The sequence below is a fragment of the Corvus kubaryi genome, unplaced genomic scaffold, assembly GCF_017639235.1.
Source record: "Corvus kubaryi isolate FWS band 111438036 unplaced genomic scaffold, C.kubaryi_AGA036_p1.0 68, whole genome shotgun sequence".
Classification (NCBI taxonomy): domain Eukaryota; kingdom Metazoa; phylum Chordata; class Aves; order Passeriformes; family Corvidae; genus Corvus; species Corvus kubaryi.
In genome coordinates, this window is record NW_024582056.1 from 7,118,888 (window position 1) to 7,141,916 (window position 23,029).

The 23,029-nt window shown below is 42.4% G+C and overlaps 1 protein-coding gene across 1 annotated transcript in view; it reads left to right on the forward strand.

The window, feature by feature from the left end:
- MYO10 (myosin X) overlaps nt 1-23,029 on the forward strand; it is a 162,435-nt gene that overhangs the window by 11,903 nt on the left and 127,503 nt on the right. Inside the window, exon 2 of the mRNA XM_042048727.1 lies at nt 21,685-21,783. Coding sequence (XP_041904661.1) covers nt 21,685-21,783 — 99 coding nt within the window. The remainder of the gene's footprint in view (nt 1-21,684; nt 21,784-23,029) is intronic.

Sequence of the window (23,029 nt, forward strand, 5' to 3'; positions counted from 1 at the left end):
TGCAGAGCAGAGCGGGACAATCCCCTCCCTTGCCCGGCTGGCGATGCTGTGCCTGATGCACCCCAGGACACACTTGACTCTCCTGGCTGCCAGGACACTGCTGACTCATATTCAACTTGCCATTCACCAAGAGTCTCAGGTCCCTTTCCACAGTGCTGCTCTCCAGCTTCTTGCTTCCAAGCCTGCACATGCATCCAGGGCTCCCCCATCCCAGGTGCAGAATCCAGCAGTTTCCCTTGTTAAACTTCATATGATTGGTGATTGCCCAGCCCTCTGATTTGTCTAGGTCTCTCTGCAGGGCCTCTCTTCCTTTGAGGGAGTCCTTCCATTATAAAATTTTGCCAAAATTTTGGAAAGCCTTGCATTTTATAGTGGTCTTTTTAAATATCTTTTTTTTAGTGGTATTGAGCAATGATGTGCTTCTGGATAGTGTGGTGTAGGCATATTGGAGAAATCTGGTTTTTTTTCCTCAAGAAAGCTGCAATAAAATATCTTTCAAAAAATAGGACTTTGGCATTTGTTAGTAGTGCTTCGTGGGTGGCAAAAATTACTTTAGTAAAATTTGCCCTTTGTGGTTTTATTGACACTGAAGTTCCTACTTTTTGTTACCATGTGATCATCTTTTCCACTCATTTTGTTCCAGACACTCTACTGGAGGAACTAATAGTCAGCAAGTGGCTCTTTCTCTCCAGAAGTCCAGTCGTGGTACTAGCACTTGTTTTTTCAGGAAAGAGCTGGATTTTTATCAGATCTTTGTAACTGTTAGGGAAAAATTTCAAGAGATCTCTGTCACCTGGCAGATGCTTTGCTGCTGAGGCTGCTGAAGGTAGTCTGTACTTGAGACCATTGGGATGTTTGCTCTTTACATCTTCACTTGTGGAAGGGTCTGAGACCACCGGGAAGGTCCTTGTATGTACTTTGAAAAAGAAAAGGTTGTGTCAGTAAGCTCAAAGGTGTGACTGTGTAAGGTGCTGGTTCCTTTGTGGGTGTGTATATTTATTTAGCTGGTCATATTTTATTGTACTCCAGCTGCAATGCTGTGCTGTTCCTTCCTTTCCCTATGTACCAATGAAGAGGAAAGGCGTGGGGGAAGAGAATACCTTGTATTGTTTGCTGGTGTAGATGTAAAACAGGATATTTGTGCCTTCTGTTAACCTGTTGTTCCTTGCTAATGCTGATGTTACTTACCATTCTTGTATATTGCATGTGTTTTTTCCATTGCTTAAATTTAAGTAAATGATTTGGCACAGCTGCTGTGTCTGCACAGGAGGAAATATATGGCAATGAATTGCTTCGAGGTTATTTAGAAGCAAAAAATGTGATTGGTTTGTGTATCTTCTCCCTCTTTCTGACCTTTGCAGCTGGAATTAACTGAAGCAGTAAAAAAAAAAAAAAAAAGCTGTTTGTTTGTTTATTTTTCCCAGTGACCTGGGAAGTTTGTTCACAGCTCAAAAGCCATACTGAGCAAGAATAACAGAAATGACTGAATTGCTGAAAGATTAAATTCCCTGATGGAAAGGTGGTTTGTTGAGGAGAAAAAATAAGGTCAGAAGTAGTAGCCATTAGTGGCTATAAATAAAGTTACTCATTTAGGCCCTCAGACGGATAAAAGAGAGAGGTTGTTCCAGTTTTTCATCTTTACCATGTGGTAAAAAGTTAAGGTATGTCATGCCCTGCCATTATTTATATGGCTTTAAAAATAGCTCCACTTGTGCTGTTTTCTGCTCAAAGGAAAGTTTTCAAGCATACTTGCGTAAGTGACGACAGCTGTTTGGCCCCAGTCTGAAATAAATACATGAGTTTATGAATCATTTCACTTTTAGTAAGTTGTGTTCCCTGCAGGGCAGTGTCTATTCTGTCAGTACATTTACAGTTCTGATAAAACTCTGAATTTAGTTTTTAACCGTGTCTGTGGTCATGTGAGCAGTATGGAAATGGTGTAGGGAGTAGCTAGTGGGTACCTGTGGGTCAATTGGCCTTGTCTTTTGCAAAATAAAACCTGATTTGCAACCTCGTGAAGGAGCAGGCTGATTTTCTTCCTTGGGGACAACAGCCATGGAAGTGAGGAGGATGCAACAAACCAGCCTGAAGTAGCAATGCACTGAGACTGCCCTGGGGACCCTGGCAGAGTCTTGAAGACTCCAGGGGCTCCGTGCTGAGCTTGGGTGAGACTTCAGACAGAAGGCTGTTTTTTCTAGGCTCCAGGTGTTGGGATTAACCTTATTCAGAAGTGCACCAAGTACAGTCTGGGTCTTTCTGTGTCTTTGTTGCACTGTGTACAGTACTGATCCCACAAATTACATTTTTAGTTTAAAAGTCTTTGTTTAAAAAGCAGCTCCCTTGTACACTTAGCTGTGTTTTGGCCCAATTAAGTGAAGAATTTGGGGGCTTGCCTGAATAGCCAAGTAATAATTAACCTCTCTTTGACTTAGTGGTGCAGAACTAGAATGTTCATCTTCAGACCTAGGTTTCTTCTGCCTTGGTGTTGGCTGACTGAGCAGTGGCACGTGTCATGTCCTCTTTCCCCTTTAATGCCAAGTGTGTTTGTGGACGTGTTACATTTGTCAGGCTTCTTTGGAAAGTAATAATAAAGATGCGATGCTCTTGGGCTTATCCTGAGTCCAAAGCTTAGGATGGAGTGTCCTACTTGTTGTGGCTCCCAGCTCCCTGTGTGCATTTTGCCCAGCAGCTCTTCTGAGGCTGAGGGGACTGTTATTAAGGTCTCTCCTGAGCCATGGGGGATGCAGGTGAGTAGCCTGTTCCCAGTCTGTGAGTTTTGCTTCTCTTATCAGCAGATGTTGGCAGTTCCCAAACAAGCGGCTACAATAGCGGATTCTGACTGGGCAGGAGCAGGAAGTTGCTGGCTAAGCAAAGGCTTGTGGGTGGGTAGGTTTAAAGGCACAGAAGAGTTCTAGGGTTTTGGTGATCTATAGCTAAGCTATGTGATCATGTCTAAAGGTAACGAACCCAAAACTAGCTGTGGGAGTTAGTGTTGAGGCTTGGGTTTCTAAAATTTGGCGCCTTGACCTGCACAGTACTGGATTGTGTAATTCTTTCCATGGAAATTTAGCTCCTGATGTTGCTCTACTTAAAATAAGTAAAGACATGGTAATCCCAGGATGAATATGGGGCACAGTTCCACCTGAGTAAGAGTGGGGTCATAATGTGTTTAAAATCAAGCATTTTCTGAAATACCTCCTGGTTTTCATTTCTAGCTGGGTGCAAGTGGCTTTGTACACGTCACAGTCCAAGCTTGCTGTGGGAGAGTTAATGAACATTTAGGGAAAGATGTCCCTAACTGTGACAGGGAAGGTCAAACTAGATAATCTTTAAAGGTCCCTTCCAACGTAAACCTGTCTGTGAGTCTGTGAACACTGTATCTGTTGGAACTCAGGAAACTCCCAAAAATCCACTTAACAGTAACCAGGAAAAAATGATTAAAATCCATGAGGTAACTACTGCTGATCTTGGTACAAGTTATATTCAAGTAGCAGGGACCATGGTCTGAGCACAGCTTCTGCAAACCTGCTGTCCCACTCACTGCAGTGCACATTGCGGGGCCCCTGTGCGTTGCTGCCGTAGCTCCCAGGTGAGCAGCAGTGGGTGGCGTGGCCTCCTGTCAGGGATGAGGGCAGGAGACCTCTGCCACAATCATGTCTCTGTTAGCAGGTGACTTGTCTAACTTACCACTGCTTTTTAACCCATCTCAGGATCGTTGTTGCATTCATTTGTACATTGACTGTAGAGCTGCTTTTATTGCAGACATGTCCTTGGAAAGACAGAAATCAGTTTTTTATTTCTACTTTATTTCTTTTAATGAAGCTGCCACGCTGTCTCCTTACCGATACAGGGCATGGCATGTACTGATGGAAAAACATTTACCTGTGGTGCCTTTTGTAGGGAAAATGTTCAAAACTGACCTACAAGACCCAGAGGAGATTTTTTGGCTTTTTAGGAAACTGTCCAGAAAGAGTACAAATACTGCTACCATGCTGTCACAGAGAAGACTGAGTTCAATTATGTTTCCTTTAATTTATTGGAGAGGGAGCAGAGTAGTGTATGAACTTGGGAGTAAAGGAGAGGGTGCCATGTAGTTCGTACCTCTACCAATGAAATAGAATTGCCTCAGGGCTGGATAGGAGTAATTACACATCAGCCTTTGTCCTTCAGGGACAGATGGTATCATGAGAGCTGCTGTTAGGAGTAAAAATCCCAAGTTGGAAACATGGTACAGAAAATAGGCTTAAAAAAGAATTGGACATTGCTCTTTCCTCCAGATGAGCAGGAAGAAGTTGCATGTGACGTTACACATTACTGTGTAAAGCAGTAACTGTGCTTTACAGGGCAAGCAGTGTTCCACACCTGTGGCACAGCACGGTCTGTGTTACTCATGCAGCTGCCTCGGGAACAGCGGGTGTGGATGTGTGTGCACTCGGGGTGATCCATCACCAGCCCATGCTCAGTCTTGAGTATTCGAGAATCAACTTGCTGGGGAAAACTCCTGCTGGAAGCTTTTTTTTCGCAAGAGAAGAACCACTGAATGATTCACATCTTCTATTTCTGTAAGCGTGCCCATAAATCATTTTTAGACAAAAAGTTTTATCTGAGGGAAAGACTTGTACAGTGTATTAGGCTAAAAATCCCTGAACAAGCTTCTTCCAAATTGTCTGAAGTTGTGTATCATCTCTGGAAGTTGGATATGTTTGAGGTGGGTCTTAATGTGATCTGGAGGAATGAAAATGGAGCATGTGTCTCTTCGTACTTCTAGCTATGGGCCTAGATCCTGTAGTTATCCTGTACAAATGGGATCTTGCTTATGTGAACATGAGGTGTGGATTTAACTCCTACGAGAAAAGAACATTGTGAAACCATGTGTATATCTGAAAATATGCACAGAGGTTCTGAAGGTCACATTTATGCATAAACAAATACTCTCGTGTCTGTCTGAAGATGAAAGGGAGCTGAAAATGTGAGCAAAACAATGTTGTGTTGGCGCTCTCTTCAAAAGACACATGTTCAGTGATAAAGACGCTGCCAGAATTGAGCTGTGCTCATCTTACTAGCAAGCAGCTAGAATTATGATGAAATTATATTGATTTCTTCAAAATAAAGACAAGTTGGTACTTGGAACAACAGTGAAATTGTAGGAAGAGTGATTTGTGAGCAAAGCGGGGGGGGAGATGACGTCATGTGAATGCTGTCGTGGGATTTGAGTGATTTAAACTGCATTGCTGCATGTGCCAAAGTCCTGCAGCCCTCAACAAAAGCTTCACTCTGCTTTTGTCATGGTTGTCCAGTCACTACAACATTTTCCATTTCCAGTATGTTTTTTCCCTTTCACTGGGTGGAGAGGTGTAGTGTATAAATCAGGCTCTTGCCCTCCTTGGGAGTTTGCGCCCATGCAAATAAAACCAGATCTACCGCCTGTGCTAAGCAGGGGGCCAAGGTCTGGGTGACTTGCGTGGAGGAGGAGCAGGCACATAGTCCCTGCGGCTTGCAGTGTTTTCCACTGTGCACATGAAAATGGTATGGAGCTCCGAGGACTCAAAATTAATTTCCTTAGAGGTGAGGAAATCTCTGTTCCTGTCTGCAGAATGAAGTATTTCATATGCTGCATCACGGGTTAGAGGTAGTATGTGTGGTAAGCAGAAAGTTATTGCTCCACTTTGAGATGATGATTTATGACTTCTTTAAAAAGAAAATTGGTTCTGTTTAAGGCCAAGTCTTTTTGACCAGCCAAGCAAAAGCTTGGAGGAAGCTAATACTGAGCTGGCAGTGGAGGGATGGAATGCATTGCTACTGAACATTTATTTGGAATAAAGCCTAAGCGGCTTTTGGTGTTTCCTATTTCCTAGAGTTCAGGAGTGCTTGAGCCACCAGCTTCAGCAGAACTGTCTTGTGAGGCTGGGTTTTTTGGTAATCATGAGCAAGATGCTTCTCAGTTGTTTTGCAGCTGAGATTAGTGGTAACAGACTGTTGTGTTTATTTTTTGAAGAGTAAAAATAAAATTTTGGCTAAAGCAGTATGAATAATTAGTAACATGCTTGAAAATACTCACCTTTTTTTGAAATTACATTTTTGAGAGTAATTCAGTAGGGATGAGTGCCCCTCCAGGTGACCAAATTGGAGCATTTTTCCCAGAGGAGGTCTGGGCTGAAGAAGCAATCATTCATTCTTGGGTGTATGTCACATTCACATCAGCTGAAATCAAGCATGTGCTCTTTCTGACCAAGGAGGTTTTCCTGAATTCTCTTCTGTTCTACGCTAATTAGCCAAAAATGCTTCTCTTTGCACAATTCCATGCTTCAGCATTTGTGAGAAAGTTGTTTTTTTAGTAGTGTTTAGGTCACTTTACCTTAGAGTTACTAAAAAATCCTAACAAAACAAGACAAAAACCCACCACCCAAAGAGAACAAATAGCTGGTTGTTTTTTTTGTTCACAGCATCGTAATATGAGGAGTGACTTTATTATTAGCATGAAAAGTAGTAAAAGATACTGCTTGTGTATAGGCAGAGGAAGGCATTTATGTTTGTTTTAGACTTGCATTCTTTTGTGCCATAAAAATCTGATTATGAGTATGTACAACTAAATACATTTTTATAGCACTGTGTAAAGCAGTCATGGAAAATTCCCAGTTTGAGCTTCTGCAGGCATACGATGAAGCTCATTTGCTTAGAGTTTTGTTTGGGTTATTTCTTCTGCTTTTAGGGTTTGGGGTTTTTTTTGGTTTGGTTTTTGGTTTTTGTTTGGTTTTTTTGTTGTGTGTTGTTTGGTTTTTTTTCTTTTGGTGGATTTTTTTGCTTTGGTTTTGGGTTTTTTGTGGTTTTTTTTTTTTTTAATTTTAAACTTTATTTTATTTTTATTTAAGAAAAAGCACCTCTCTGGGCAGGGAAGAATCAGTAATACTGCATTTTGAGTGCTGCACTTGCTCTTTAATTTAGGCACACTGATAATTTGACTTGAAATTATTGTGCAGTCAGCTTCTTTATAGATAATTTAAAGCATCATCCTTGTGATGGAAAGCTTGCAAAGTCCTCCCAGGTCTCACAGACTTGGGGAACCACGCTGTGAGAAGCAGATATTTATTGAATTGTCTAGGCTGTTGTTTACAGAGGAGTTGGTTGATGTAATTCATTGCAAAGTAAAATGAATTGCCATGTAAAGGTTTGTGCTCCTGAGTAGACGCACTTTCAGAGGTAACTAAAGAGAAAAGTCATGGTTCCCTGAGATTTAGGGCCGATGAGGATTGCTCGTGAGAACCTGCTGTCCAGTGTGTTGACTCATAGCTTCCAGCATACCTTTTGGGTGGCAGGGTGAGGGGGGAAGCTGGGAGAGGTATAGCAGGGATGTGTAAATCTACTGGACCAGTTACCTTCTAGGAGAAGATGATGCTTTTGTCAGACTGAAAGTTGCTCTGTGATCTGTGTGTTTTCTGTCTGTTGCCTGATAGAGGTGTCTCTCTACAACTACCCATGAGGAGGTGGTAGCTGGGTAGGGTTGGTCCCTCCTCACAAGTAACAAATGATGGGACAAGAGGACACAGCCTCACGTTGCACCTGGGAAGGTCTAGATTGGAAATTAGCAAAAACTTCTTCAGCAAGAGTGTTGTCAAGTTTTGGATCAGGATGCCAAGGGAGGTGATGGAATCACCATCCCTGGAGGTATTTAAAATATGTGTAGACGTGACACTTAGGGATGTGCTTGAGTGATCAATGATCTCAGAGGTCTTTCCCAAGCTAAATGATTCTGTAATTTTATGTTAGTCTGTGGGTAGTCTGAGGTATTGGATAATGTATATTGGAATACAACTACTTCTTGAAGACAAGATGTCTAGAGTGGAAAGAGAAGCTTGCTCTTGGCTATATTCTTGCTAGCTCTTGCCAGCAGCTTGATCCCGTGCCTGTTGGTACATGCTGGGCTCACCAGAAAGATACTTCTGCTTCATATGCAAATGTGTCACACCCCCTACATCTCTGCTTTCGTTTCGTTACTTTCGCCAGCCTTAAAGACTGCTGAATTTCAGTTTTGAGTATCATAGAGTCATAGAATTTTCTGGGATGGAATGGACCTTAAAAATCATTTAATTCCCACCGTCCTCTGCATGTGCCATTCCCTTCCCCAGGCAGGGACACCTTTCAGTAGACCAGGTTGCTTGGAGTCCCATCCAACCCATCCTTGAACACCTCCAGGCAGGGGGCATCCACAGGTTCTCTGGACAACCTCACAGTAAAGAATTCCTTCCTTACATTTAATGTAAACATGCCCTCTCAGTTTAAAGCCATTCCTCCTTGTGCTTACACTACATGCTCTTTTAAAAAGTCTTTTTCCATCTTTCTTGTAGGCCCCTTTTGGGTACTGGAAGACCATAAAAAGGTCTTCCTGGAGCCTTCTCTTCTCCAGCCTAAACAACCCCAACTCTCTGTCTTCATAGGAGAGTTGCTCCATACTCCGAGTCATCTTCATGGCTGTTCTTTGTCTCATATATCTCTGTCTCAAAGCAGCTGTGTTCTTGCCAGCCCTTCCTCTGGTCTTGCATCAGTTTTTCTAATCTGGGGAAGCACAGCTTTCCACAGCTGGCACTTGCAGACTGTTCCAGGCTGGGCAAAATGGGACTGTCAGTCACAGCTGGCAGGTGTTTGTGTGAAGGGAGTGGGATCTCCTCCCTGCTTGAGTTTGGTGTCTTGACCCAAGTAGGTCACATCCGTTAGTAAAGGGTGTGATCTTATTTCAGACCTGATCCTGGAGAAATGGGGGGAGAAAATTCTTCCTCTCTGTTGCAGCAATCCTTCACTGCTTGCTTGAGCTAATCCCCTTGGCTAATGGGAAGAGCTTAGCTGCAAAGGGTTCCCACCTTGATGTATGAATGGTGCATCTCTAGGAGATTACAGTGTATAGTCAAAATCATTTGGCTAAGGAGGTCCTTTGCCTGCTGACAGGCATGTAGCTGTTCAGCCCTGGGTTTTTTATGCTTTTGCGTGCTGGACGTAGTAAACTAGAAGAGAGTCTGGACCCAGATGCATTTCCTTACTCCTGGTTATCTCTGAGATAAATGCCTATTTTGTCAGGGGGTAATGCTTTAAATCACTTCTGTTTGGTTAAGCTCTTCTAATTGCTTTGTGGTTTAGTTTTGGATTAAATCTTCTGCAACCTGCTGCACAGGAAAACACGCATGCGAGCAAACAAAATTACAGAAGCAACTTCTCTGTGTTTCTGCTTCTCCTGCTCCTGACACAAGCACTAGGTTGAGGTAGTCATTTTTCCTTTAGACAATTACCAGCTTTTGTAAACATGCATTGAAGAAAGAAAGAAAAAAAAACATTCAAATACAGAGTCATACAGTAGATGTCTGTCCCTGTCATGGAAACAAGGATGCAGAATGGGAATGCGTCAGATCTCTAGGTGTGCCTGCAAATGAGGAAACGTGCCGCACCTTTCTGTTGAAAGGTGGGGTGTACAGTTCAAGCTGCTTTGGAAAGGTGCTGCAAGCCATGAGGAAAGGTGTGTCACTGCACATCCAAGGAACCTGTGAGCTGCTTTGTATGACCTGCCTTGGGGGTTTGTCTATGGATGAGACAGAACAATAGGCAATTACAGGGTTCTGTCCAGCGTGTGATGTGCAAGTGTCTATGACAGGAGGAAAGAAGGTCATATAAAATACATGCTCTGTTTCTGTGTTTCCTACTAAAGGTGTTCCCTTCTGACAGTTCAGTAGTGAATGAGCTTCAAAGGAGTAAATTTTTTTAAAATTACTATGTAGGAAAAATGCCAGTAAAAGCAATAATGACTTGCCATAGTGACTCTGCTGACTTGCCCTGTAGATGTTTCATTTTATAGTTGCACAAGTGCAGAAGAGTCTAAACAGATACCCTAATAAGGGTAGTATTACTGCAAGGAAATGTATCTGGTCAGGGAGAAGTGGAGTAAGCAAAAAAGCAGGAGATTGCTTTCCAGAGGGTTGTGACCTTGAGCGGCTGACTATAATGAATGCAGTGTTCCAGGCTGCCTTTTTACCTTGCAACTGCTGCATACCATTGGTATTCATCAGCAGTGACCAGGCTCTGCAGTGAGAAGCCTTGCAAAGCATCATCTTGTTTCTGAGAGAAGTTTAAAGTTGATAAAATGCGGAAGTGTTCAAAGTGCATGCAGGAAATGCTGCCTTTTATCTGAACTTCATGAATTTCTAACTTTACCCACTATATGAACTTAATTGCTAAATTTTCCTTCAATATGGATCCCAAACTCTCTTTTGTACTAAGTTGCACCTTCTGCTTGTATTACAGTGGTGTGAAATGCCACCTGTGCAGCCTGCTTTGGTATCACATTGCCTCTGGGAAAGTGGAGATTAGCCCTGATTGACAGTCTTCTACTCATACTGTGCAACAGCTGAGAAAGAGACTGGGCTGGGATTAAATTTCTCTTCCACTACTGCCACCTAATTTTCCTTGTCCTGTGTGTTGGTGAAGTGAATTAGGTGTTTTTTAACTGCCTGTTGCAATTTATTTTTGTTTAAAAACATATGATCATAGGTTTGAGAAGTAACTCATAAGAAGCTATTTCATATTTACTGACACCTTCGTGTTTGTTTTAGGGTCGGTAGGGTAGATCCTATTTATAAACTACTTAGAAATAATGAATTTTGAATTAAATAGCAAGTTATTTAAGGTTATAGGCTTGTGTCCTTTGCAATTTGACACATTCTCTTCATATTTCAAGAGAAAATTGAAATACATTGAAAGACAACAGTAATCAAATCTTACGTGTTTTACATCTCTGTTCATGGCTGGTTTCTAAAATTTGTTGGGAGTCTTTTTTGGGTTCCTGACCTGGGAAGGAAGGGAAGGAGGTAATCACTGGAGAAGGAGGAGATGGGAAGAGATAGCAGTTCTCCTGTCTGCTCCAGGCCCAACAGAAGTGTCCACCAAAGTCTCAGGGAGTGTTTCCTCCCAGGCATCCCAAAATGCTGATCAGGATAGGCAGGAGAAAACAAAAGATGATTTAGGTAAGTGGAAGAAAGGACACTCTTCAGGACTGTAGGTAGGTGCAATAATTTCAGAGAGTCCTCTTAGCATCTTTTTTCCAGATGCTGGAAGTGTGAATTAATTCTAAAATAAATGGAAAGTGGAATAAACTTTCTTTTTCATATGTGTGTGGACTTGTGTGTCTCCTCACAGGTGTGCTGGGGACTCTAAGTGAGGGTCACCCTTCAACTCGTTTCCCACCACTCCCTCTCCTCTAAAAATAGAGAAAATCTATTTAAACAGTGTTTCCCAGATTACTCTTTTACTGAGGTACGTAGTTCTGTTCTGTTGACTAAAGCTTCCATAACCCTCCAGCAAACAATCTTGCCCTTTTCTGTGTAGAAGTACAATACCCATTAGTTAGTGTGTTGTGAACGCTTTCATAAACTGCTGGGATTTCATTAAAACTCTGTTGCCTGCTTGCTTTTGGTTTTTAAGATGTGCATTTCATTGCTACATGCAAGGCAGTGAGCTCCAGAAAGTCAGAGGGCAAAAGGCATCAGATATTACGCACCATAAAAAGTGCACACGTCCTTCTGAGTTACAAAACCTTTCCCACAGTGAGGCTGGTCACACATGTTCTGTGTGAGGAGCCAGGCTGAGCCCAGGCAGTGCTCAGCACGCACGGCAATGCACCTCTGCATCCCCCGTGCTCCCCGGGAGCGTGCGCTGCGCTCGCCAGCCTTTCTGCCTCGGGTGCATGGGAATAAGCCAGTGCTCTGCCCTCTAATGATAAAGTGTGCCATTATGTTTTGCTTAATTGGTTGTGTTTTCATCAGGTGATCTCCAGGCAGGCAATTTGGAGCTCCTCAGTGATTATTGTGGTTTGCAGTGTACAAATTAGTGTGGGAAGTTGCTAACATTAGCCTTCCAGCTTAGGACTTTGGTGGCAGTGTTGGCTCTTTCAGTGTTCATCTGAAGCATGAAAGGCAAGGAGGGAGAGCACAGAGGATGCTGTGTTGCCTGCCATTCACTTGGACATCCATGCCCTGGCAAAGGTGTCATCCTATTTTCCAAACCTGCTTCTAGAAGTCAGGCAGCACAGTGGGCTTCAGATGTAGAGGAGTGTGATTCCCCTCCTGCTTACCTGCTGGATTTTTAGTTTTTAAATTTATTTAATTTTTAAGGATGATTAGGTCCTGAGAATGTGGTCCTGGTTCCCCACCACCTCAAGTTGTTTTGTAACCCATGTTGGACCCATTCTGTATGATGCTGCAAGCCTGATAATGTCTATCCAAGGCTTGATAATGTCTGCCCAAGCTTCCCAAATGAGCCTCACTGCTGCTGCTACCCACTTGCTGCAGGCCAGAAACCCACATTTTCCTGGCTAGGTGTAGACGTGACGTGTTTAATCTTCAGCAAGCTTCCCTGGGCTGCTGATCGTGCCTTTGAGCTGTGGGGCGCTGCCTTGTGCCTGCCCTGAGGGACCACACGTGTGTGGGGCAGGCTGCTGCGCTGCCCAAGTGTCTCACCTGTTGGAGCCGTTGTTGTGAAGAGGTGCTTGTCCTGAATCCTGCCCCTGGTTTGTAGCAGGGTGTATAAACAGGATGGAGCAGGAAGCTGCTCGGTGAGTCGCTGTGGCTGGTGGGAAAGGAGGACCTGAGCTCCGACTGCCAAGGTCTGAGCAGCCCAAACCTCTCAACTGCCTGCGGTCAAAGTGTAGCTGGGATTTGTTCCTCAGCAAGAGGTCAGAGCGGTCACATGGGCTTCAGAAAGGCAAGGCTGAAATGCTTGTTGAAAAGGCTACTGTACAGGTCCAACAGCACATCCTAATTTACCAACTGTGTTTTTCATCTGTTTCTCCCGGTTTCTGTACTCTATTGGGTATTAACCATAGTAAGTCCTTGTTCTACAGATGTTTGCCTATATTCAGGGTCCTATTGACATCTGAAGGACATCACAGGTAGGCAAAGTTAGCAAAGGGTTCTGGTTTTTGTAGGGCAAACTCCATATAGATTGCCAAAATTTGATTTGAAAAAAACAAAAAAAACAACCAACCAACAACAAAAAAACAGAATAAACCCAACAAAAAACCCTACCAAACAAAAAAAAAAAAAAACAAAAAACCCCAAAACCCCACCCAAACTGAAGCATGAACTACCAATGTAAAGAAATAATTCAGTGTAAATACATACTTTTAATACTTGTGTCCCTGTGGCAAGAGAGAGATATGTAGTGATCATATTGTGAAAGCAAAGCTGCCAAGTGAGATGAAGCATACTGAATCATCAATTGTAAATTCAATGTAGGGGATCAATACAACTTTGCAAAAAAACTTACGACCTGACATTTAAGATTCTCCCATTTTCAATAATCAGTATTTCTATTAATAAAAGAATGAAAGAACTGTGGTCCATTATTCTCTTTCCTTGCTCCTTTTCACACTTACTTTCTTAGTCTTGGAATAAAGTTTTGCTAAGTCTTATCACACCAAAATGTGAACTGTGTCTCTCCAAAATTCCTGAGTTTTAATTTCAAGCAAATATGGAGCTTGGAAGAAGAGAGGAGGGAAAATACCCCAACCCACTTACAAAGAATGTGGTCTGGGTGGGTCAGTTTGCTTTTGTCTTCTGGCTCAGATCTTACAGCTGTTTTTTGCAACAGTTGAGTCTGGAAATACTTTCCTTGCTTGCCCATCCCTACTTCAACCCACAAAAATTATTCATGTGTAAACTGATATTTTTGAGTTACAGGGAGACATAAACAAACTACAAAAAATCCCTCTAATGTTTTCAGACCTGTAAAAGGATCATGAAAACTGACAATATGGAATATAAAACTAAAGTGGAACCTTTTGTGCTTCTATGACAGTAAATTGAAAAGTGAAAGCTGTGGTACTATTCTTGGGAATAATTTTTAAGTATGCTTGTTACTTTACACAGTCTGCTGTTTAATATGGATTAGTTTTTTCACACCAGAATCCCGCTTGAGTAAAGGTATACTTTCCTGGAATTGGCTGCTGCTTTGGCATGAGAAAGGAAAAAAAGAAAAACGGAACACTGAGCTTCCTAGAAGCCAGGAATAGTCCTTGCCTTGCTAAATGCAATTCCTCCTGCTTGCTTTTAGGTGCAACACTGGTGTTGTATCAGTGACGCTTCTTGATGCAAGAAGCCTTTGGTAAATACTACCAGAATAAAATGAGATAGTTGACAAAGAGTGTTCAAAGGTAGAAAATGTATATTGATCAGAAATTTCATCTGCTTTGCAAATTCAAATCAGGCTGAATCACAATACTGCCCTCCTAGACAAGGGCATGTCCAGGCTTGTGTAGCACAACTAGCATCTGTGCAAGAGCTAGTACTACTATATAGTTGTTTCGTACTGCATCTTCTTCTAAATTCCATATCCAGGTACGTAGAGAACAGTGTTAGGAACTGAACAGTGCTTGACCAATGAACCTAATGAAAATCCTAATGTCTCATGAAGGTAAATGGTAAATGCTTCTCTTCAGAACAAATGTGCCAAAACGAATGTTTTTTCTTTTTCCACTTAATCAGCTTTGAAGTACTCAGGATGTTCCTCCTAAATAAAATGTTTTGAAATCAGGCTGAACATGTATGTTTGGAAGCAGAAGCTTGTATTTTGCAAACAAGACTCTACTTGGGCTTTACAGACAGTTAATGAGAAACATATCTCAAGTTCAGTCTCAAACTAAACTTTGTTTCAGAATGGTTGGTCTCTCCCATGCCCCGTGACTGGTGCTCGTGAGTCGCCTTGCCTGGCCTTTGCTCTGTGTCCAGACAGGAGGGGTGAGAGGAAGGTGGAAAAAATTGCTTGGGTGTTTTACAAAACTTGTGCAAAGTGGTTTTGAGATGGTTAGCAACCTGTGGCAGAGGACAATGTGGTACCTGGGAGTTTTTAAGGGCAAAGTTTCTGAGGAAGAGTGAAGCTGCGTGGCTGAGCCCCAACAAGGAGGGTAGTGAAGAAATTTCTACCATTGCTTTGCCTCATCACTCTTTGAAACCCCAGTCCCAAGAGGGCAGCTTAAGCAGGGAAGAAGAGAATGATAGCATGACTTCTCACACATGTGGACTTAAAAATCCTTCTTCCCCTTGATGTGAGTTTATAAGCATGTCATGTAGCATAAGAAAAACATTGCCAAGCTGGCAGCTTTTGGACTGGGGACTGCCAGGCACAACCAGGCATGGTGGATGAGCTACAGGCATTTTGGCAGACTCTTCTCCTTTTCCCTGAGTCACTGGTAGAGCTGCACAGCAGTGTAAGAGCTGACTAGATGATGTGGCAAAGAGTATGTAAGCAGAAGCTAGTGATGATTGAAATTGGCTTGTTTGGGCAGTCGTGCTGGGACAACTACTCCTGCATTGCTGTAGGCTTTGGTGAGCGGTTCTTAGTGGAGAGTCTCTCTTCCCCTGCTGCTTTCTTGCACACTGCCCTTCCTCAGTGCTGTGCTCCTTAAAATACCTGTTGGAATTCTTGTGTTTGGCTTTGTTGTTGGGGTTTTTTTGTTGCTGTTGTTTTGTTCATGTGTTTTTGCATTTGTGGTCATGACTGCAATTAATTAAAAAATGACTCTGAAAAAAATGTTTCTGAAAAAAATATGAGTGCTTGACAAAACCATGCTGTCAACAAAGATGGAACTGCAACTCCTATTGAAATCTGTGGAGGCAGAGTTAGAGCTGGTTTGATTCTCAGGATAAATTTTAAGGGGTTTTTGAATGTATGGTATATTCCTCTTCAAGAATTCAAATAAGGAGAGAGAATGATGTGCTACTTTTAAGATGAACATGAATATGCCAGGATGTCTGTCATTTGCCTGCCCACTGCTACCCCCTGCCCTGATGCAGACCCTGAGGGAAAAATGTACAGTTGCCCCAAGCTCTTTTCGCCATGTACTCCCTATATCTCACTGATGTCATCAGTAGCTGTCTCCTCTTACTTCTCCTCACCTACATGTTGTCTTTTTGAATTACTTATCTTCCTTACTGAATTTTAACAGATTAAAACCTGCCTTCTCCTTCCAAGCTAAAGTGGAGCAAGGAGAGTGATGGAGGCAGTGCTTTAAGCCAAGAAAGTCTGTGATACCCGATGACGATGATGATGATGTAAAGTGGGACCTGAAACTGTAGATCCAGTAGATAGAGAAAAGTTGCTGTATGTGTTTCCCTGCTTCCTCATTTTTGCAGTTCTATTCATGGTCAGTTGCCAAGTAATACTTAGAGCAATGATTTTTAATTTCAGAATTAATCAGAAATGCCATTGTCTCGACTGCACAGAAAGTGTTATTTATTCACCTACATTTGCAGGCATGAGAAGAAGCTGTTGTCTGCTAGCAGCCTAACTTGACCACAACCAATAATGGCAATAGGCTTTCCAAAGTCCTGCACTGTCATGTTTTTGCAGCCATGATGCCAGGGTATGGGTTAGGCAATCTTGAAAGTGAAAAAAGGTATTTTGCTAAACTTGTCAAAACAGGTTTGCTGAATCTCTCATGAAAGTCCTAACTCAGACTATAGCAATACTAGTAACTCTTCCAAAAAGACTTGATGGTATCTTCTTGTTGGGTTTGCTTTTGAGCACATGATAAAGTTGCTGCTTCCTAGCTTTGCGGAAATCTGTTGGCCTCAAGAACTGGAAACCACATCTTCAGAGCTCTAGCAGAGAAGTGCAGTTGCTTTTTGATGGAATTGCCTTTTGGCTTTTGAGTGAGGTCTATTAGTGATGGGTGTCTTCACACTCAACAGCAGCAGAAGATGAACATGCTTGTCCACCTGCGTATATTGAGGGTAGTGTCTGTGTGCTGTGTGTGGTGGGCATAACTGGAAGATAAAAATTTTTGTGCTGTTGTTTATGTTTTGTGGGGTTTTTTGGGTTTTTTTTGGTTTTTTTTTTTAATTTATATAAAAAATACTATCTTATATGAAGCAGTGGTCTTATAAGAAGTGCTAGTGCCTTCAAAGGGCTGAGGAAGGTACAAATTTATTCTGGTTCCCTTTCAAGTCAGTAATAATATATATTTTAATCCAGTTTCTTGTTTTTAAAGTAGTATACCGTCACTAGCTCTGTGCTATCTCCAGTTACTGAAACAGAAGGAGATGGAGCCTGTTCAAGGTTAATCAGCAGCTGTTGCACAGACTGCAGGAGCAGGAGAGCTGGTGCTTTGATCTGATGTGGGGGATTGACAGATAACAGAAACATCTCATTTTCAAGGATATTTTGTTCTGTAGGAAACGAACCCCCCCAGAACTGGCCTTATATCCCATGGAAACATCTTCATGGCTTTGTTCTGCTTTAAAACAGGAAAGCAAAACAGTATTGTTCAAGAGGCAGAACTAAATTTGTTGAGAGGAAGGTGTTAGTATTTTACCCCTGAGTGTTTTCTGAGGAAATTGTGAATACTACTGTAAGGGTTTGAAAAGTAATTTTACCCCATTAAGATGGATTAAGTATATGCCTTGATATATGTAGATAATCAGTTCATGAAGTTGAGTTCAAGGAACTGAAATTTAGATTGCATTTTCAAATAAACTTACAAAGTTGTGCTTTCTCTCACTGTGTACAGGGTTCAACTAGTCCTTCACTGTAACTCTGTCCATCCCTTCCCACCCTATCATCCCTGAATAAACACTGCTGATTCTGACTGTTGGCAGGGAGGGGTAGCCTGGCTGTTGAGAAGTGGAGCCTGTTGGTGGCACTGCCTTGGAGCAATTTCTGGAGTGTCCATTTATTTCCCTTTTGTACGTCATGTGGGAGTAGCAACCACAGACCTTTATAGTAGTTCCCATACTCAGCCACCACTGATGACCAGCTCTTCTGGAAGCCTTTTGTTGATGGAAAGCAGCACCAGGGAAGCCAGGCAGTGCAAAGGAGGGCATCTAGACCTACATTCTGAATTAAAGAGCAATACATCAGACAAATGGCCATTACTGCTTGTTTCCCTGGACTTAGATACGGAAGAACAGGTCTGGTTTTCTGCTCAAGAGGCTGAATGGTTCATATAGGAACTGAAGTCAATGAGGGATATTCAGCTTCCAGTGAACTTTCCACTGAGTAGTCTGGCCAGGCACTTAATATGTTAAGGTTTTTGGGTACCTAAATTTAAGAGTTTTCAGTAGCCAAGGCCAACAGGGAAGGGTGAGTTTTCAGAACAATAACTGACTATTAATATGAAACTAGCAAAGTTGTGGTCTTTTTCTTGATGACTTCTTTCTTTTTGTGGCCCCTCCTTAATAATCATTGGTTTGTGACTTAGGAAAGAGAAGGAATGAAGATGAATGTGGTTTTGGTTATCTTTTGCATTAAAAATCTATGTCCTGCTTGACCTAGTTAATAACATATCTTCCTGTCTCTCAGACTTTGTATTTGGAGCCAAGCTGCTGAGGTGCATAAACAAAAGGTTCTCTAAATACATATTGACTATTGTTCCTTTTTGCTTCGCCAAGCCTTAATAGTGATGTGCTTTTTGAATGCAGATGCAGCATAACCTACATTCATTGCTCTTAATGTAAAGCAGTTTTAACTGTTTTGAATCAACTGCATTGATGTGTCGACTGGATTTCATATTATAAGGTGTGAATGAATAGCATTTGCACTGAGATGAGAACACGGTTGTTACGCAGTATCTGCTTTTTCATAGATATGACATATATATGACATATATGTATATGAAATGTAATTAATGTGCAGTTATTTTATTCAGCATACAAAATCTAACTTGTTAATTAGTTTTGTAAAGAATACAACACCATTTTACTTGAGGTAAAGTTCTTCATTAATTTTGTGATTTTCAGCATACGTATCCAATAGAAAGTAAAAAATAATGGATTTTTGTCATCTCCAAGAACAGAATACTGAGGAAGACAGGAAGTAGTGTTTGCATTTTCAGCAGCAAAATCTGTGAGGTAGGAGGACCCAGGACTTCTCCAGGTGGTCTTGCAGCTGTGAGATCTGCAAAGCTATTTCCTTTCAGTTTTGCAGTCAGGAGAAATTTATTTGCTACGGGAATGATGGCATATGGCTGTTCTTCTACAAACACTATTCCAAGTATTTTTACAGCCTTACTTCATGGAAATAAAAAAACACTGGGCTGTAGTTAGTGCTCCATGGCTTTGTTTGCCCTCTTACCACAGAAGGCTGGCTTGTCCAGGAGCTCGGGAGTAACCCAAGACACCCGGCTTCGTGAGAAAGAGGCTGAGGTCAATGTAGCCACCATGTGCATTGAGAGGAGTCCTTCCTCAGGTGGATCCTGTATGCCAAGTCTTGTCCATAAATTAAGCACTGGTGAAGATTTTGTCATCGGTGCATGGCTAATGCACTGCAGAGGGATGGCAGCTGGATCAGTGGCTGGAGCTCACACAGTTGGCAAGGTATCTCTTGCCAAGAGCTTTGTGTTTTGCCCCCACCCAGAGGGAAAGGCCCATGGACAGACACTTCATTGGAGAGCTACCTTGCCAGGGAACATGTTGTATTTGCATTCCAGATGCCTCTGGCTTTGTGAACTGCATTGTTCCAGCCTTCTTTGAATAGGAGCTATTGACCCCTAACAATGTACATTTGTTTAAATCAACCCCTTTCCCTGCTTTAAAACTATTATAGCACTAGTCCAATCAAGTGAAGGCTTCTGTGCAGGCCCCTTCTTTTCCCCTTCATAGCCAGAAAAAAAATTTGCAGCGTTAATTATTTAATTCCAAGATGGAAAACATTCTCCTCCTCCTCAGAGGCTATTTTCAATGCTGAGGTTTTGGCAAATTTTGTTGTGGCTTAATGTTTATAAGCTTTTCATTGCTCTTGAAAGCATAAACTTCACATTACTCGAGCTTCTGAGATGCTGGCAAATAATAAACCAGTTGAATAACGGGGGTTTGGTTGTCCTGAAGCACTTGAAGTATTTGACTGCGTTTTGACAGATAGTTTTTTTTTGCTGTTTATGTCTGCATTTAGGTGGATTGAGCTCCTGTAGAAGGAGACAGGTGGTGGAGACTAACCAGTACAGACCCTTAGTGCCCAGCAGCAGTCTGGCAAAAGTATTTCTCTGTGTGGGGGAAGGCTGGCACCAAATTCCCTTTGCTGCTTCGAGTGATGGTAGTACATGCATCCACCCCTCAAGCCATCAGGTCTCCAGAGCTTGATGGTGACAGTAACCACCATGATTAAATCCCTTGCAATTTGTGAACCGAACTATGACTCTTTGCTGTGCCTTGCTTCTGTGGGGTTATTAGGTTGAGGCAGAAAAGACCAGTGAAGTAAAAATTTTCTGGGAGCTGGACAACCTTGTAGTTGTGAAAAGATGCAGTGGGAAAAAATAAAGATGAATGCTCTTGCCTCGTCCTCAGTGTCCAGGTGAGCTCTTCCCATTTAGAGAAACCAAACAGCAAGAGTTTTTAAATTCTCCATGAGTACTATTTTGTCTCAGTGCTGCTATTGTCCCATCACAGAAAGAAGAATAATGTTTATTCAACATTATCTAAAGCATATGTAACTTGTAATGTGGCTGAAGTCCATGGTAAGCTCACGGGCCACTCACCTTAAATATGCAACAGAATAAAAATCTGTATTTGTCTTGATTATTAATCAGGACTGCACCCCCTCCATCTTAAAAAGACTCTGTGTCTGGTTTCTCTGTGTGAAAATTCAGGCAAGGACAGCCTTTGGATGCTAGCATTCAAAATTCTTTTAATTGGGTTTTTTTTCTGTGATTGCACACCCAAACCTTATGATTGTCAGAGTATATCCCAGCACTTTCCTACCAGCTCTTTACTTTTTCTTTAGGAGGATATTTGACTGTTCTGGTGGTGAAAAAAATCTCTGTTTGCTGAATGCCACTAAAGTACTGTTGTTCTGATATGGAGCCAGATGTCTGAAGAGAGCAGGAGTATAATTTGGGTTGGAAATTAGGCCGTGGGTCGCTGCTGCTCAGTGTTTTCATGCCAGCTAAAGTCTTCTCCTATGCAGGAGCAACTCAGATGGCTCTCACTCAGGATGGCTTTTCCTGCAGCTGCAGCATCAGCTGTGGTCTTCCTCCCTTGTTTTCAGTTCTGGATACTTCTGTTTTCTTACTGCTGCATCTACCAGGCAGGTGGTAGATGCATCATAAAGCTCTACCTGCTCTACTAGACTGACTTAGGTGTCTGACTGATAGTGTCTCCAATGCCTTCATAGCTGATATCAGTTCTTTATAACCTTGCTTGCTGCTAGTTGTTTTTTTTATTTTAATCCTCTGCATTGTTGTGCAGCCAAGCGAGGAGAACCATATAAAGGGCAAAGTAGTTTAGAAAAAAGGTGAAAGATAGAAGTGGTGGGAGTGTCTGACTGAGGTTGAAAATAAACAGGTAGGGAGCCAGCTGGCTTTGGGGCGGATCTTTTAAACTGTGTGTAAATTCAAACACCGCTCTGTAATTTTACTTGTGCTAACATGAGGCACATGACTCTGAGAATCAGAGCATTGGCTCCAGCTGCTCTTGCCGGCATTTAGGAACTTGTTAAAAAAAAAAAAGGCTCTTCTGTGTAGTTCTCCTGTGTTTACTGATCGAGTAGACACTAACAAATACTTGCTAAGAGATTATTTTATTTTTTTTCATTTGCTTATTTGGATTTCGCTTTCACTTTCTCTCCTATTACTTGTAAGTATTTCCAGAGAAAAATAGTGAGTGAAATTCTTCTTTCAGTTTTTCTGTTATGCCATCTATAACTCTGTTTTTCTTATTGCAGGGGTCTCGGGTCTGGCTGCGAGAAAATAATCAGCATTATCCCAGCACTGTTCATTCCTGTGCAGAAGGAGTTGTCGTATTCAGGACAGACTATGGTCAGGTATGGGCATTGCTCCTCTATGTTTTGTCTTTTGCACAACTCTGTAAAAAATAAGTTTTCACAGAATCACAGAATGGATCAGGTTGGAAGGGACCACATGGGTCATCTGGTCCAACCTCCCTGCTCAAGTAAGGTCATCCTAGAACACGTGGCACAGGATTGTGTCCAGATGGTTCTTGAATATCTCCAGTGAGGGAGACTCCACAACCTCTCTGGGCAATCTGGTCCAGTGCATGGTGACCCTCTCAGTAAAGAAGTTCTTGCTTGTGTTTAGGTGGAACTTCCTGTGCATCAATTTCTGCTGGTAGCCTCTTTTCCTGTTGCTTGGCACCACCAAGCAGAGGCTGGCTCCATCCTCTTGACATTCTCCCTTCAGATATTTATACAGATTAATGAGGTCATCTCATAGTTGCATCTTCTTGAGGCTGAATAGGCCCAGCTTCCTCAGCCTTTCTTAAGGCTCAGAATAAGAGAGATTCTCCAGACTCTTGACCAACTTCTGCTGGACCTGCTCCAGAAGCTCCATGTCTCTCTTGTACTGTGGACTCCAGAACTGCGCACAATATTTCAGATGTGGCCTCAGCAGGGCTGAGCAGAGGGGCAGGATCACCTCCCTTGACCTGCTGGCAGTGCTCTTCTTTATGTATCCCAGGATACCATTGGCCTTCTTGGCTCACTGTTGGCTCATAGACAACTTGTTGTCCACCAGGATCCCCAGGTCTTTCTGTGCAGGACCCTGCACGTGCCTTTGTTGAATTTCAGTAGGTTCTTCTCTGCCCAGCTCTCCAAGCTGTCCAGGTCCCTCTGAAAGGCTGCACAATCTGAAGTATCCGCCTCTCCTCCCAGCATTGTGTCAGCAGTGAACTTGCTGAGAAGGGACTCTATCCCCTGATCCAAGCCATTGATGAACAAATTAAATAACACTAGGCCCAGTATAGAACCCTGGGGGACACCACAAGTGACAGACCTCCAACCAGACTCTGTACCACTGATCACAACCCTCTGGGATCTGCCACTCAGCCAGTTCTGAATTCATTCCACTCATCCAACTTACACTTCTTGAGTTTGCCTATGAGGATTTCCTTAGAGACTGTGTCAAAAGCCTTGCTGACGTCAAGGTAGAAAATATCCACTGCTCTCCCTTCATCCATCCAGGTAGTTGTTTCTGCACAGAAGGCAATCAGCCCGGTCAAACAAGAGTTACTTTTAGTGAGCCCGTGCTGACTACTCCTGATCACCTTCTTGT